This window comes from Astyanax mexicanus, chromosome 12, assembly GCF_023375975.1.
Source record: "Astyanax mexicanus isolate ESR-SI-001 chromosome 12, AstMex3_surface, whole genome shotgun sequence".
NCBI lineage: Eukaryota > Metazoa > Chordata > Actinopteri > Characiformes > Acestrorhamphidae > Astyanax > Astyanax mexicanus.
In genome coordinates, this window is record NC_064419.1 from 9280949 (window position 1) to 9298445 (window position 17497).

The 17497-nt window shown below is 37.0% G+C and overlaps 1 protein-coding gene across 1 annotated transcript in view; it reads left to right on the top strand.

The window, feature by feature from the left end:
• acbd6 (acyl-CoA binding domain containing 6) overlaps window positions 1-17497 on the top strand; it is a 56035-nt gene that overhangs the window by 22953 nt on the left and 15585 nt on the right. Inside the window, exon 6 of the mRNA XM_022670833.2 lies at window positions 1807-1896. Within this exon, the coding sequence (XP_022526554.1) occupies window positions 1807-1896 (90 nt within the window). The remainder of the gene's footprint in view (window positions 1-1806; window positions 1897-17497) is intronic.

Genomic DNA, 17497 nt, shown 5'->3' on the forward strand with positions numbered 1-17497 from the left:
CTGGTTGAAGACCAGATGTGCTGCAGCATTCTGGATCATTTGGAGTGGTTTTACTACACAGGCCGGGAGGCCAGTTAGCAGGGCATTGCAGTAGTTGAGGCGTGAGATGACGACTGCTTGTATCAGGAGTTGGATGGCCTGTTGCGTCAGAAACGGTCTAATTTTTCAGATGTTATAAAGCATAAAGCGGCAGGATCGAGCAACTGAAGCCACATGGCGAGGTTTATTTCTTCCATAGAGAATCCGCCGTTCCTCAGAGTCGAGCAGGAGGAGGAATATCCCTCAGTGCGTCTGATGAAAAGTTGATGAACAGTCTGAGGGAACAGCCGCCCTAAAAAACCCCACACACACTCACACCCGGCGGCGTGCGATCCCCGGCCCCCTCATAAATATCCATTTTAACGTTCAGCCGCGCCGATCGATAGCATTTAAACCATGGAATTCAGCTTAAGCAGTTTGCTTTATCTAATTGGCCCTCACTGAAAAATGAAGTGGGCTGCTGGTCAGCACAGACTGGGGGGCAGGGGGGGCATGGGGGGGTGGTCCTTCCCCTGCTTTCCGCAGAGTCCCATCAATCTCCACTGACCAAAATCCCACTGACCGCCCATTTGTTTCTGGAGCATGCGTGATCCTCCCATCGCATAATGCCCCTCTCAGAGGAGGACTCATCCTGCCATCACCTCGTTAGCCCAGAGCCCGAGCCCCAGAGCTCCCAGTTATAAATTGTTGTGTATAAATTATTTTTATTTTTTTTATCTGGAGGAGAGAAATCTATCGTGAAGTTAACTTTTATAGAGCGCTGCGTAACAGCGGGGGATGGATGACTGTGCTGGAGGTGAGGAGGGAGGCGGGGCTTCATTCATCAGAGTAAAGAGATCACACACTGATACACACACACACACACTATATCAGAGCCACAGTCAGACTCTGCCTCATTGAGCCAAAGCAAAATTTAGCCACTGGTTAAAGAAATAGTGTGGCAAAAATTTAAATTCCACAATTTTTTTTTTACACGCTTCTACATTCCTGATTTTATGGACTGATTGTAGTATAAATAGGATTTATGAACCTGAATTTTTTTTCATTCATTTTATTAACATAAATTTGAATATAAAAGTCTGATGTTGAACTAGATCTATCTTAATTTGTACTGCACAATTTGAAATGGCATTTAGGCCTTTATTTTATTTTTATAGAGTTTAATGAATTTAATTCATTCGTTTTATTTAAGTCAAAGTAAATTTCAAAGTAATCTACTGCGGAAATTTTAAATATCAAAAACATGCATCACATTGCTTTTAAATTCAGTTAATTTAATTCAGTTAAAATTTCAGAAACACTATGTGCAGTGATTTAGGAAAATCTAAACTACTTTGAATCTTTGCTTTTTTTCCATGGATTGTTTTTTTGTACATTTTGTGTACATTTTGAAACCAAACTCTAATTATTTAATTGTTTGTTGTATTTAAAAGGATATAATTGCTTTGTTAAGCTGTACTATAATACTTAAGGCAGTGACGTTTACTTTTTCTTAAAATGACAGTAATATTATTTATCGCAGTAATGTCTGGGATTATATATTGTTCACAAGAAAAATGGTATCATGATAGAGTTCTGAATAAATCTGGTAGAAATTCCTGTATTTTAATCGAGCAAAATACTGTATTATTATAATTTTGTAGGGTATTGTTGTCTTTGTAAATCTTATTGTTTATATAAGGCGCCTTTACTGCTGTTCCTGTACAGTGAGTGTGTGTAAATGTACTGCACAGTAAAATGTGTGTGTGTGTGTGTTCTGTGTTTCAGGGTCGGGCTCTTTTACACTGGGCGTGTGACAGAGGGCATAAAGAGCTGGTATCACTTTTACTGAGCAACAACGCTGACATCAACTGCCAGGTCAGTGTATACACACACACACACACACACACATATAAATATCGAAAAGCTGTCAGGTAGGTGCTACACTCTAAAAAGCAGAGGTACGATATGAGTACTTTTTTGTACTTAAAGGTACACTCTTCATAATTGTACCCTCAATGGTATAATATTGGTCTTTACAGGGTCAGATTTGTTCCCTCGGAAGTACAAAGAAATTTCTGACAGAAATCAGTACATATTTGTACCATTTAACCAGCCAAAGGGTACATTCAGTATTCTGTATCACTGTACTAATAAACAATATATATTTAAATTGCACATTTTTTTATTTTAAAGCCAGACAATTTTCAGATCATCAAGTCTTTGAGCCATATTTAGTTGATGATAATGTTTATAATCTTTATAATCCTTAATGGCACAAAAGCCATGGGTACACAAAAGGACTTTCACTGAAAGGTACTTTTTTGTACCTCAATATAAGGTACAGCCCCAGAGACAAGCTTTGTACTCTTTTAAGTACAAATCTGTACTTACTTTTCTTAGAGCGTACCTGTAGTTCAGGAAAACTGAAACTACTTTCCATTTGTGTTTGATTTATTAAACACTGCTGTTATTTTCAGTAAATCTGAATCTCTTTCTCGTTTAGTAGTAAAATACACATACTCAAGTGAGTAATCTTTATTCTAAACATTTTCTCCTCTAAGTATCCTTTCTAAATTACACAAGCAAGCTGTTTTTACTGTGTCTATTTTTAACACAGCAGTACTGAGAGAGGAATGCTTTGTATGCTCAACACTGAGCCTGATATACTTGCCAACTGCATGATGTAGAAATAGCTGACAGAAACTGGTGGATATGAATCAATAAGCTGTGCAGGAGCATCTGGGCCTTTTTGCAGAAAGTGCTTGAAATTATGTCACAATTGTAATTGTAATAAATTATTAAGTAATTATTTGTATTATTATTATTATTATTATTATTTATTCAGCATCAGAAAACGGCAAAATACTGGTATCCATCTTTATCCCAGTTCTAGCCTGCAGTCCTTCTGAATCAGAACTTAATGAGTTAAAACTAATGACCAAAAATTCATACTTTCTTTAAATCTTGCAAAATCTTCAGACACCTTTTCTTGTGGCCACAGTTTCTACAGAAAATGCTTATGTAGTCTAATTTATAAAGGCCATTCCACCAAATGGGTGACATTTGCTGACATTGTTGTTACTCTTCCAAATTAAACCCCTGTTTCTAAATCTTTTTTTTAACTCTGAATCTAATAACACATATATTTAACTATTCCAAACATGTACTGGTCAAACTCAGGCAGCTTTACTTAATTTTTTACAACGTTTTTAAGCCAAATATGGCTACAAAACTCTTACATTAACTCTAACATTTAAAAAGCATGTTTAAAAGCAAGTCCACTAAATCCTTGATTTTCTTTATCTTTGCTTTTTCTTCAAAATTATTTATTTGTTTTATTTTATTTTAAAGAAGTTGTTGACTTCATGATTAAATAATTGAGATTTATGACAAAAAAAAAATCATTCCTGTTACTGGAACTCATTCCTGTTACTGAAACTCACTACTGTTACTGGCACTCATTCCTGTTATGTTTTATGTTTTGAGTAACAGGAATTAAAGTAACAGGAATGAGTCTTTAGCATAGAATTTGCTAAAAACATGAAAAATACCTAACTGGCGGTTATGGTAATAGCATAAGGACACTGAGCACTAGTCTAGTAATTTAAAAAATAAATAAATAAACAATGTCTCAATTTAGTTACAATGAAATCAAATATTCAGAAAAACAGCTGAGGGACCTTAATTTTGGTTTTCCCGTGGTCTTGAGAAAAAAAACAGCTGATGTCACTTCCTGTTGTAGAATGTTCCAGATGTTTCAGATGATCAGGGTAATGTGTTACGGTAACAGGACAGAGTGAAACCCAGGGACACAACTAAAATGTGCATTTTAACTTAAATATTACAGATTTATTATGAAAAAAATCAATTTAAAACATGTTTTAAATGATTCCGCATTTTTTATCATGAGATGCAGATGCCTGTTCTCCTTTTTTATTTTATGTGGCTCTAAGCCAGCTGATAGCCTTTGTTTGGAAGACTTTGCCAGACTTTCTGCATGATGTTGAAATAGCCGACAGAGGCTGGTGGACTTTGATCAATAAGTGGAAAGAGAGCGTTTGGGTCCCGCAGATTTCCATTTGTGGGTATAGAGTGATTATTATTTATAATGGTCTTATTGTTTTATCCAGCATCAGGAATCAGGACAATGCTCCAGTCTCCAGCTTTACAGTTACATCCTGAACCTTACAGAATTAGATCTTACCTTAGATTAGAACATACTGAGATAAAACAGCAAAAATTCCTGCCATAGTTTAGAAGTTCAGAAACCTTATAGTTAAAAATCATGTTTCTAAAAAAAAAAAAAATAATAAATATATTTAATAATAATAATATTTTTATTATTATATATTTTTTTTGCGTTTGTTTCACAGACTTTGCTTTGACTGCATGATAATGAAATTGCCATCAGAGACTGGTGGGCACGGATCAGTAAGAGGTGCAGCAGGGCCTTCATGTAGAGAGTGCTTGGGCCCACAGATTGCCACTCATGGCCATATCGTAATTATTCTTTATAATAGTCTTATTATTTTATCCAGCAGCAGGAAACCGCAGCCTGTATCCCACTTTATCCCAGTTAGAGATACTGCGCTTTAAACCCAAATCCGCTCAGCCTTAAACACCCTCAGGTACGCTGCAGCTGCGGCGCTGCAGAAGCGCAGAGACCGGGTTTTAAAGGCTGAACGGGCTTTGCTTTAAGCCGTCTGAACCAGCACACGCGCCCTGATCCTCAATATGACAAATCAATTGGAAGTAATCAGCCAAATTGTTTGCATTATACAACCCATATAATCAGAACATTTGCAAATGACTTCTTTCTTTTTTTTTTATAGCGTGGGCGTGGGTAAAAGCCCGGCCCAGACAGAATCATCAGCGCCGCTTTGTTTCACAGTTCAGCAGATTCACCACCACAGACTGATACACAGAAACACAATAATATTATGTCATATCCTACTGAATACAGATATAAATTACAGCTCCGTCGTTCATAAGAGAGTCTGTTTTTCACAGGTTTTTATCTACAAAATCTTATATATAAACAGCTCTGGAAAAAAATACAAAAACCCATCAGTTTCTGAATTAGTTTCTTGGATTTTGCTATTTATTGGTTATGTTTGAGAAAAAAGTTGATGTTTTATTCTATAAACTAAAGACAACATTTCTCACAAATTCCAAATAAAAATATTGTAATTTAGAGCATTATTTTGCAGAAAATGGGAAATGAAATGAAAACAAGTTCATATTCATAAAGTTTTAATGTTCTCCTCCACCAGTCTTACACACTATTTTGGATAACTTTATGCTGCTTTACTCCTGGTGCAAAAATTCAAGCAGTTCAGTTTGGTTTGATGGCTGTGATCATTCATCTTCCTCTAATATATATTGTAGAGGTTTTCAGTTTGGTGAAATCAAATTAAGTCATCATTTCTTAGTGGACTTTTAGTTAGTGTACTCTTAGATCTTATAATCTGCAGTTTATAACAAAGTCATACTGATCTTAAACATCAGTCAACCGGGTTATTTTATAAGTTTGATGAACATGGCTGTTAAAAAACAAACAACCCCAAATCTGTGTCATATTAGAAATTATTTTATCTATTAATTTGTTTAGATTATAAATCGCACTATTAATGAACGTCTATTTTTGTTTGTTGCCATGTTTCCTTCTAATTCAGCAGGTCTCGTCACTAAGGTATCTAAGTAAACAAAGCAGTAATGCTCCCTAAAACAGGGTCTGCGGTTCTGATCTGTCTTACCTCTGATCGGATTTTAGCTTATCGTTAAATAAGAGTGATTACTTTTTAAATTTGTTGATTGGAAGGGGGGGGGGGGGTGGGGCATTATGCTGTGAATGAATATTGTTTTAAAATTAATCAGCTGATGGGGGGGCGGAGCCTAAGTAGTATTTTGTGTGTGTAATCCTGGATGAAGCGGGGTACAATAGGTAGAGCTTCCTTCTGCCCCCCCGCCGCAGATTAGCTTATGTGCCACCTGCCAGTGTGCCTACTCACACACACACACACACACATGCGCACATACACACACACACAGACACACACACACACACAGTGCTCAATGATGCACTGAGGCTAAACTGGGTTAAATGGTGGCTGTGTGTGTTTGTCGTGCCTTAAAACCTGTAAATCTCTGATTTTAAGGAAATACGAATGATGGCCTTAGCTTAACTCTTAACTCTACAGACCATAATATCAGATATATCTAGAGATTGATCATTTACAGTGTCCCAGAAGGGCTCAGGGTTTATATATTATATATTTATATATAAAGTTATAGATCATTATGGGCCATAAAATGATTCTGAATCGTGGAAGTTCAGAATAAACCCATCATACAGTCAGTATTGCCTTTAATTATTGTGATAATTACAATAATATATCTTATAGCAGTTGATACACTACCCTAAGGGCTATACTTATTATGTCATATCCAATATTTAATAACTTCTGTGTAGTAAGTATTTAGTATTATATTTAATATCTACTATGAATTATTCAGTATCAACTTTGAGTTATTCAATATCCACTATGAATGGCTCCTCCACTGACAGCTGTCTGACTGACAGCAGCTCAGGTCAGCATGTTGTAGCATGACTGCATTAGCCAGAACTAGTCTGGCTCACTTTACCTTACTCAAATACTTTCTGCATTGATAGCCAATCATCGGACCACTGAGTATAAATTCTGTGAGACTCTTATGTTGAAATTACTCTAATGCAGGTTGTTCGAACTATAATTTATGATAATGAAAAAAATAATAATAAAATGCTTCTCTTGGGAGCTTTTGTTTACATACCTCTTCTGTCTCTCTGTCGCGCTCGGCGTGACTTTAGTTACCACACATTTTTGTTTTTCATTTCATTCTCGGGCTCCCTATTTCTTTTACAAGGGCGGCTTTTCCCGGCCGTGTCCCAATTCACTAGCCGGGGCAGCAGTAGTGTATTGGACCACGACCCTGATGACACAGGTTTAGTCCCGTGTGAGGAGCAGTGTGTTTATTTTTTGGTGTTTACTTTCTTCTTGCGTTTACCTGCTTTGAGATCAACTGTCCTGCAATTGGGTACCCCCTGCCCCACTGCTTGTGGCCCGGCACTTAATGACTTAGAAAATATCTTGCCTGTGGCCAGACTAAGAAGGTAATTATAGCTAAAAGCTAAAACTAGCAGCTTGGCGTGTGACTTGTAGTCCTTCTGGGATCTAAGTGTCTTCATCTATCAAATACTTTGGCAATATTTATTTGCGTTTTTCTCCAGCTTTGATCATGTAGCTCTTTACTATATTTACCTGATATCGTGTTCCATTCATGGCAACCCGGTGTGTATAAATAGTACTGGAGGGCGTGGTCAGAAGCTTAAACACAATCTGATTTCTGCTCAGTATTAACAATTCCAAAAACAATTGACTGGATCTCTGATGGAAGAGATACCAGAGCCTAAAGAGTGCGCATGTTTCTGCGTCATTTTATCAGATAAAACAGGAAATATCATCCATAATGTTTTTATTATAAACCCATACAACAGTAGGGTTTGGGGATGTGAGAAGGCTGATCCACACAGAACCAGTAGACCCTTCTGTCTGTTTTCTGGTGCACACAGTAACTCAGTGAGGTAATAGTGGAGGTAGAGGTGAATCCCAGCGGTACTGTAATTAATTAATTAAATAAATTAAACTCTAACGAAGCCAGTCCACCGCACGCGGCTACGCTAACTGTCTCACTCCGTCAGACTCGGAGCCGTAACCTAATTGAGGTCAGAGCGGCAGGACACAGCGGCCCGGCCTGACCAGAGCGATCAATAAACCCTGCAGAGCAGACTAATACAGAACCAGCACTTCACTGAGCTACAGGTACCGCCACAGCCAGAACCGGACCTCCTTGATCCTGTATGATTTTTATCACTTCTGACATTTTACAGTAGCGGTAAAGACGTCCAGCTACACTGCAAAAAAATTAACTGAAAAAAAAAAGAAAAAAAAAATTGAGACAAAAAAAAAAAAAAAAAGACACATTCTTAGGTTAAGAAAAAAATCTTTCAGTGGGGGAAGCTAATTTTTCTCAGTAAGATTTGTTAAAATAAGCATACGCAAAGTCTCAAAATGAGTGTAGTAAAACTTATTAACTTACATTTAGACACAAAAATCTGATTGTTTTTTGGGCTTATTTTGAGTACAGATTACTTCAAATAAGGTGATGTATGGATGTAAAACTGCCAAAATTAAAGTAAATAAATAAATAAAAACATAAGTAAATCACTCAATAAAAGTAATATGGTGATAAAAATGCTAAAGAATAAATATAATTGATATAAAAATAAATATACAAAAAAATTAATATCCTAATAATTTGTTATTAATGGGTTTCTTTATTAACATTTCTTTTCGATTTACTTTTATTTATTTACATAACTATTTATTTCTGCATTAATTTATTTCCCAATTTATTTATTTCAGTTTTTCCTTGTCCTTATATGATAATCAAGGGGGCGTGTTTTTCACCTACAGGCTTAGCAATCAAGCCCAGTGAGAGAGGAGCTGAAATGTCGGGGTGAAGTTCAGTATTGGATCTGCTCAGAGAAGCAGCTGCTCTCCTCAAAGAAATTAATTATAGTCTGTATTACGATCTAAATGATCTTTATTATATAATCTCCCACGTTACCAAAGTAACCGGCAAATGGGCAAAACATGTACAATCGATATATGGTATCTGACATTGATCAACCAATAGGAATGCTGAGACACCGTGACATCATTGCTGGACAGCCCCTTCATTATCATATAAGGACAAGGAAAAACAGAAATAAATGAATACAGAAATAAATACATTGAGAAATAAATAAATACAAAAATAAAATAACGGAACAAATTAATGCAGAAATATATAGTTATGTAAATAATAAACAAATTTAGAAAAATATTAATTGAAAAACCCATAAATAACAATTTATTATGATGTTTATTTTTATGTATATGTATTTATTTTGATATAATAATTAGAATAATTCTTTACCGTTTTAGTCACCATATTACTTTTATTGAGTGATTTACATACATTTTTATTTATTTATTTATTTATTTTTAATTTTGGCAGTGTTGGTCCTCCATAGAAATGATGAGTAGGGTTGATTAAGATCATAAAAAAAAATCATTAAAAAAAGACAAAAATTCTTATCAGAGAATAAAATAAGTTTTATTGCCTTGAAATTAGATCATTTCACAAAATATTTAGTATTTAGTACACCTCTAAAACAGTAAAACTGTGTTTGGATGCTGTGGTGCATTTCTGTAAAAAAAAAAAGAATAATAGAATAAAGAATATCTTTATTTATTTTTACATCTTACATCTGTGCTATTCATAATTCATAATTGTAGCTTTTTGTAGCTGAATGTGGTGCTTAGAAGATTCTAAAATATAAAGTATAAGTAGTTCTGTTTATAAAATAGTTGTAATAATGTGTTTCTGTATATATATAATGTCTTAAAAAGAAAGAAAACACATGAATAAGAGGATATGTGTGCAAACTTGTTCTGTATACACAATCTTATTTATTTATTTATAATTTGTGTTCATTTTATTGTAGTTTTTTTTCTTCAAACTGTTTTAATTCTGCAGTTTATAAGCTCTTCAGAAACAGGGCCCAGTGATTTGACTGCAGGTGTGTCTACAGCATAAACTCCTCCCCCAATCACATATATTATACTCTAATAGGCTGCACCTTTATGTCTTGTCCTGATCATTAATACATTTAGTTTTAGTGAATATTTAGTCAATTTTACATTATATTTAAGCATTTTTATTTTATAATGCTGTTTTAAAATGGCTGTTTGACTAAAAACACAGAAAACAATCCAAATAGTTTCAGACTGAGGAAAAAAAAGGTTGCAGTGTGTTAACAGATGATTGATGGTGCCGCTTTTTACTCACATGTTAGTACACACACACACACACACACACACGTCTAGCAGCTGTTTGATATTCAGTGGTGTAAACACTCTTACACGTTGGGGTCCAGGCTGTCCCGCAGTAACAAATGACCCGCTCTCAGCATCATAACCAATCCCCCACCCAATCCGTCATATCACTGCCTGAACCGCACCACGCCAGAACTCACGGGACGTCTTACTGCCGTTAACTAAAACGTTAGGTTATGGGCCTGAAACTACCAATAAAAAAACATAACTAAAATAATAATAAAAAAAAATTACAAAGAAAAAATTTGCTATTATAATAATTTATTGTTAATTGTTTATTGAATCACTTAAAAACTATCAATTATAAATGATAATATGGTTCTATGTAGTGTAGTAGTCTATAAACTAAAATAATATCATGATTTACCATGGAATTTTCACGATACGTTTGCCGATATGACAAAACACTGAATGAAAAAAAAAAACATGTCAATATGTACACTATTGCTTAAAAAAAATTAAAATCAATTTTGGCCAGCAAGGCTCATTCTGAGAGTACAAATAGAGCTGGTGAGATCTTTATCTTTATGTGAGAGTGATTTTGTATGATGTATGGGTTTAGAGGCAGGCCAGAAGGGAGAGCTGATTGGCTAAGCTCCAGCAGCAGTAGTGTGCCTCTGATAGTGGATAGACCCAGATGGTTGTTTGACTGATCTACATACCAAAGTACACAGACACATCATCCACGCCTATTCTCTACCCAATTTACATGGCCAATTACCCAACCCAACCCACTTATTAGGACTCCCCCTATCACTAGTAATGCCACAACACAAGAAGGGTGAAGACCAACACATGCCTCCTCCGATACATGTGAAGTCAGCCACCGCCTCTTTTCGAGCTTCTGCTGATGCAGCATTATCAAGTAGCCAGTTGTGCTCTCTCAGGGCTCAGGTAAATGATGGCAAGCTACATAAACAGGATTCGAACCAGGGAATGTTTATAAAATTTTAAGCAGGACTGGTTTGTTACATGTTACAGCTATTAATGGAAAAAATACAGCTTAGCGTTTAGTGTCTCTTTAAGGTAAAACAGTTTAAGGATGTGAGGCATCGCTGAGCACCACGTGGAGGCGGGGCTCGGCCGTTTATGAGGTTTTCTCAGTTCTGGTGTCGGCAATTCTCTCTCTCTTCATTCATTCGCTGAGCTGCTGATGACCAGCCCACCTCCATCCATCTGACCCTATCCAGGCCCGGCACGGCACGGCCATTCAACAGCTCAATTCCTGCTCAGACCGTCCACATAAATACTGCTAACATTAAAGCTGTCCACGAGCGAGAGAGTGAGCGAGAGAGAGAGGGAGGGAGCGTAAGAGAGAGAGATAAAGAGCGAGAGAGTGAGAGAGAGAGGCAGAGTGAATTAGAGTGTTTCCCAGCAGAGGCTGGAGCCGCCGGCTGGTTTATTGGTCTTTCCCCACACGCCGCTCCAGCTGCATTGATTTTCATATTAGTGCGGTTTATGCATTTATTTATTTTATGTATTTGTTTTTAACGTGTGCAGATAATCCCGCGCTCGCCCACGTTAATTCTCCGCCACTCTCGGCCCAAAGTGGAATCACTTAATGGAGCCTGAGGCGTCCCTGGGGGCGAGCGAGCAAGCGAGAGAGAGAGGGAGAGATAGAAAAAGAGAGAGAGAGAGCCAGGGAGAGAGAGAGCAAGGCAGGGGGAGGGTAAAGTACTGAATATGGTTAGTGTGTGTTTTGTTTAGATGGACGCCTCCGAACTGCTGAATCGGCGCACTAGCAGAACCGATCCGGCAAATCAATGGCGGCCCATCAGCGGATATGAGCAGGAAGTGGAAGTGGAAGCTGCTGGAGGTCAGAGGGCTTTAGATGGCCCTCAAAAAATCAAAAACTAAAGAGCAGGGTCTCCAGGTTTAGGGTAAATCAATAGAGCTTCCTCCAGAGTCTTGGGTCATCCATGACCCTGACGTTACCTGGTTCACTGGTTGTCCTTTCTTGGAATCTTTTGGTAGGTAGGTACACTGACCACTGCATACCAGAAACAACCCCATAAGAGACCTTTCTGATGTTCTAAAGATGTTCTGACCACGTTTATGGTCAATGGTTGGTAGTGGAAGACTCAAGGGGCATGCAGGGGGGGCAACTGCCTCCACTGGTGCCCGCATAGTTGAAAAAGCATCACTAAAGTGCCGTCTAGAGTGGCCAAAAAGAGACCCAAAAAGTGCCCCATTTCCTTGGTGTTTTTTCTACTGTAGGCTGCAACGATTAGTCGATTAATCGACAATGTCGACTCCAGATGTTCACTCACACAGTTTACACTCAACTTGGCAACAGATTACTCATTTCCTCACTAAATATCAGCACTTTCCACAAGTCACCCAAACTGTAAAGAAAAACATAATCAAGAAAAGTGTTAAACAAACCAGAATATGTTTTATATTTTATATCTTCAAAGCAGCACCTCTTGCTTAGATGACAGCTTTGCTTAGCTTGATCTTGGCTGGATTTTCTTAGTCAGCTTTATGAGGTAGAGTCACCTGGAATTTAGGCCTTCAGTTAACAGCTGTGCTGAACTCATCATAAAGTTAATTATTAGTGTTTGAGAGCATCAGTTGTAAAGTTGTAAAGAGGTAGAGTTACAGGTAATGTTCTATTACATATTATGGCAAGAAGAACTCAACTAAGTAAAGAAAAAAAATGACTTTAAGAAATGGTCAATCTGAAACATTGCAAGAACTTTGAAAGTATCCTCAAGTGCAGTCTCAAAGACCATCAAAATCGTTATGATGGAACTGGCTCTCATCAGGACCGCCCAAGGAAAGGAAGAACAAGAGTTTCCTTTATTGCACAGGATAAGTTCATCAGAGTTACCATTCTCAGAAACCCCACGTTAACAGAACCTACAGTAGATAAGAGCACATAAATTCTTCTTCACAGAGTATTTTGGTTTGTTTTACAGTTTATTTAAGTTACTACAAGATTCCTTATGTGTTCCTTCATAGTCTGGATGACTTCAGTATTCATTTACAATGTAGAAAAAAAAATGTAATGAATAAAAACATAACATAAGAAAGTGCGTCCAAATTTTTAATAGGTAGGATATTAAACAATAGAAGAAGAAATACAGAGGTTGGACAATGAAACTGAAACCTCTGGTCTTAGACCACAATAATTTATTGTCCTGACAGACAGTTCTGGTGGAAACAGGAGAGTTGAGGTGCACATTGAATCCTGCGTGATTTGATCAGCCGTGGTTTTATGTTTTTTGGATACAATCCGGGTTAGCACCCGAACATCCCTTTCAGACAGCTTCCTCTTACAGCGTCCACAGTTAATCCTGTTAGATGTGGTTGGTCCTTCTTGGTGGTATGCTGACATTACACTGGATACCGTGGCTCTTGATACATTACAAAAAGACTTGCTGTCTTGGTCACAGATGCACCAGCAAGACGTGCACCAACAATTTGTCCTCTTTTGAACTCTGGTATATCAACCATAATGTTGTGTGCATTTCAATATTTAGAGCAAAACTGTGCTCTTGCCCTGCTAATTGAACCTTCACACTCTGCTCTTACTGGTGCAATAATGTGCAATTAATGAAGATTGGCCACCAGGCTGCTCCAATTTAGCCATGAAACCTCCCACACTAAAATGACAGGTGTTTTAGTTTCATTGTCCAACCCCTGTAGAATCCCCTTGTCATGTAGCAGTATGGGTACAAGAGAACCCGGAAGGATCTGGAAGGTTCTATCTGAAGGACACTAATGAGACTACAGTATGTGCAGACTGGCCACTCCTCACACACACACACACACACACACACACACACACACACACACTGACTGACAAGGTTAAAACACACGCACACACAAAGGTGAAGCAGATTTGATTAGGACTGACCATGCCTCGTGATCCTTTTAACACACTTCTTCACATCACACACACACACTAATACACACACACACACACCTATCTAACACTCAGGTAGACTAGCATTTACATTCTCAAGACACAGATGTGCAAAAATGCACATACACACAGCTTGTCTAGTCTCTGTAGAAGAAACGTTCTGCCAATAGAATAGGACTCTCTAGAGGAGATAAACTAATGTAAACCTGTTGGCAACATGCCAGAAGCCATGTGTGGGCCATAAAGGAGTAACTATATAGATATAATATAAGAGGCATTTGGAAAGTGTGTGGGTTTGTGTTGGGGTCAGTTTAACCCTTGTGTGGTGTTCGGGTCTGTGGGACCCGTTTTCATTTTTTATCAAATGATACTAAAAAAATATTTTTTCTAACTCAAACTCATTGGCATTGGCTCATTTTTTGTGAAAAACATATATCAAAACACATTTTCGATAAACACTCACTGTACACCCCCCAACCCCCCCCACTCTACACATTTATATTAAATACAGTATGTTTGGCCAAGGGCTAAAAAACATTGCTTCATTTGTAAATTTGAAACTAAACAAATTTTCTACTCATATCTTGAGTTTAATTCATTTTCTTTTACATTTTATTAAAAAACTAATAAATAAAGAGTAGCACTTTTTGAAAGAAATGTAACATAAGAAAGGTAAAGGGCAAATATTAACCATGTAAGCTGTTTATATTGCTCGCAATTTAGGTGAAGCAAGCATGTGTAAAGCATTTTAATGTAGAATTGCTTAATTTTGCTGAATTAAATACAAGTAACAAAGTAAACGAGTAACAAAAATATGAACACCACACAAGGGTTAAATAAGTATAGATGATTTTAATGATATTCTCTATTTATTACTAATATTACTGATACTGTGTGTGTGTGCTTTTTTTTATAGAGGCATGTGTTACCGGATAGCTTCTGTATGTGTGTGTGCGTGTGCGTGTGCGTGTGTGTGTGTGTGTGTGTGTGTGTGTGTGTGTGAGTGAGCGCTCTGATAGATGGCACTCGCTGATCATTGTGGATCTGCATAAGACCAGAATAGAGGCGTATTGATCTGCTGCATACGTTCATCATAAATCATCATAAATCATCATAACTCACCCGTTCCCTCACTTCCTGCTCGTCTCTCTCTGCTCATCTCTGATTTAAATACAGCATAGTAAGAGTTTAATGATTAAGAGTTCAGAATATGGTTTGATTATCGCTCTTTAATTCAGCTTTAAATCATGTGTCTTTTGTTAATGTTCAAAAACTGTAAAAAAAAAAATCAGGACACTCCATAAAAAAAAAAAAAAACTTTTGTTTTTTTATTATATTTAATCATATGGTCATGTGGGCTTCATTTAAACAGTATTGATTATGACAAGTGAGATTATGTCACTATTTTAAACCTACATATTATAAACATCTGCTAACAAGCTTTATGGAGATTTAGCGGATTTCATTTTCCAGCAGGACTTTGCACCTGTCCACACTGCCAAAAGTACCAATTGCTCTTATTTAATATTCACATTTTCTAAGATACTGATTTTTTTTTTCCCCCATTAGCTGTAAGCCATAATCATCAACATTAGACACAACCAGATTAGACAGCAGACTTTGTCTGAGGGAGGGATCTGTACCTACTGTGTGTGGAAAGTCATCAGTTTTGTGCTTCTATCGCAGTTGAGCATGAACTATCTTGTTCTTGTTTTGCTATTTAGCACAAGTTACAAGACTAACGTGTGGTAAACGTTCAGTGTAAACATGGCACTTGGCCATCTTATTTGCATTAAAGTGATAGAGCCCTTAAATGGTGAGATATCGTTATGTAAGACTAATTTTGTGCAAAAAAAAAATCATATGTTTTGTTTACAACATAGACCTATTATGAATCTACATTATAACATTGAAATATTCTGGAATTATTTATTCACTGTATGAGAGAAGGCTCTCCATATGTGTGTGTGTGTGTGTGTCTGTGTGTGTGTGTGAGAGAGAGAGAGAGAGAGAGAGAGAGTGTGCCATATGCGATGTGTGTGGTGTGTTGCTGGTATGAAAACACTGAAGCTTTTAGTGTCCCCAAATCCCCCCCCCCCACACACCAGCACTGCTGCAGATGGTACTACACACACACACACACACACACACACACACACACACACACACACACACACACACATACTAACCTACAGTGGCTGTCATGATTGTATTAGTTGCCTCAGTATTATACTGAAGCCATAGAGGCTAATGTGGCTCACAAGTACTGGAAACTTGGACCAATTAGCATGATGCTAACTGCTAACTAAGCCATCCCACACTCCTCAGAGTGTATGGAGTAGTACAGTAATCTGTAAAAGTGTCACTATTATCTAGAATAAACACTAAAACACAGAACAGCTCTCTTATTTCTCTCTATTTTCTTATTTCTTCTTTCTCATCTCCTTCTCTTTTTTTTTTTTTTTTTTTTTTTAACGTGTGTGTGTGTGTGTTTGTGTGTGTACACTAATCCAATTGGAGAATACTCCAGGGTTTTGGCCGGGATGGAATGCGATAGAGCAGGAGCAGAATATTGATAGACTCTTTAGTGTACACACACACACACACACAAACACATACACAGTACTGTGAGGTTGGACTGTTTTGCGGAATCTCTGTTTGTTTTCTGGTTTGCCATTCTCTTATAAATATATTCATTTATGAATATATGTCTAAAATCTGCATTTTTTTTATAAATATGTAATATTTTAAAGTGGCAGCATATTATTGTTTTTCTAAACTGAAAGCAGAAGCATTTCTGAGTAGAAAAGGGATAAATTATTGTGTTTAATGGTACCAGTGTGCTGGAACGACCATTTCTGCTAAGCCCAATATATTCTAACACATTATAAAAAGTGGGGTGTCAGGTCGCTTATCATGGGAGTACTTCTGGCCAAGTCACACGTCTTTATGTGCTTAGGTCACATGATCCGAAGTTTCTGACTGAGCACGTGCTCTCTCTCTCTGACTAAACATAACCTGGAGTCGGATCCGCTCTGAAAGGAGACCGCATAACACCCGCCCAGTTTAAAATGATTCTTCCGCATGATCAGTGCAATTAAGGACATTGAATTTAAGTTTTTGGAGAGCTGGATCTCTGTAAAATTAAACAGCCCTACTTAATTGAATTAATTCAGTGTTTAAGTTCATGCTTAAATGCTAACTCAGAAATTAATAGTTAAGATGCCTTAACTATTCTGTCAGATCAATCTTTGGGTATATTTTGAGTTATTCTGGGTAATTTTTAGTTAAATATGGTGGCCTTAAGGGTGTGTGTAGCTGCTTCCCCCACTGCAGACTGCTTTCTAATATACAGCTCTGGAAAAAAATAACAGACCATTTCAGTTTCTGAATCACTTTCTCTGATTTTGCTATTTATAGGTATATGTTTGAGTAAAATTAACATTGTTGTTTTATTCTATAAACTACAAACAACATTTCTCATAAACACCAAATAAAAATATTGTCATTTAGAGCATTTTTTTTTTTTTTTTTTGCAAAAAATGAGAAATGGCTGAAATAACTAAAAAGATGCAAGCTTTCAGACCTCAAATAACGCAAAGAAAAACAAGTTCATATTCGT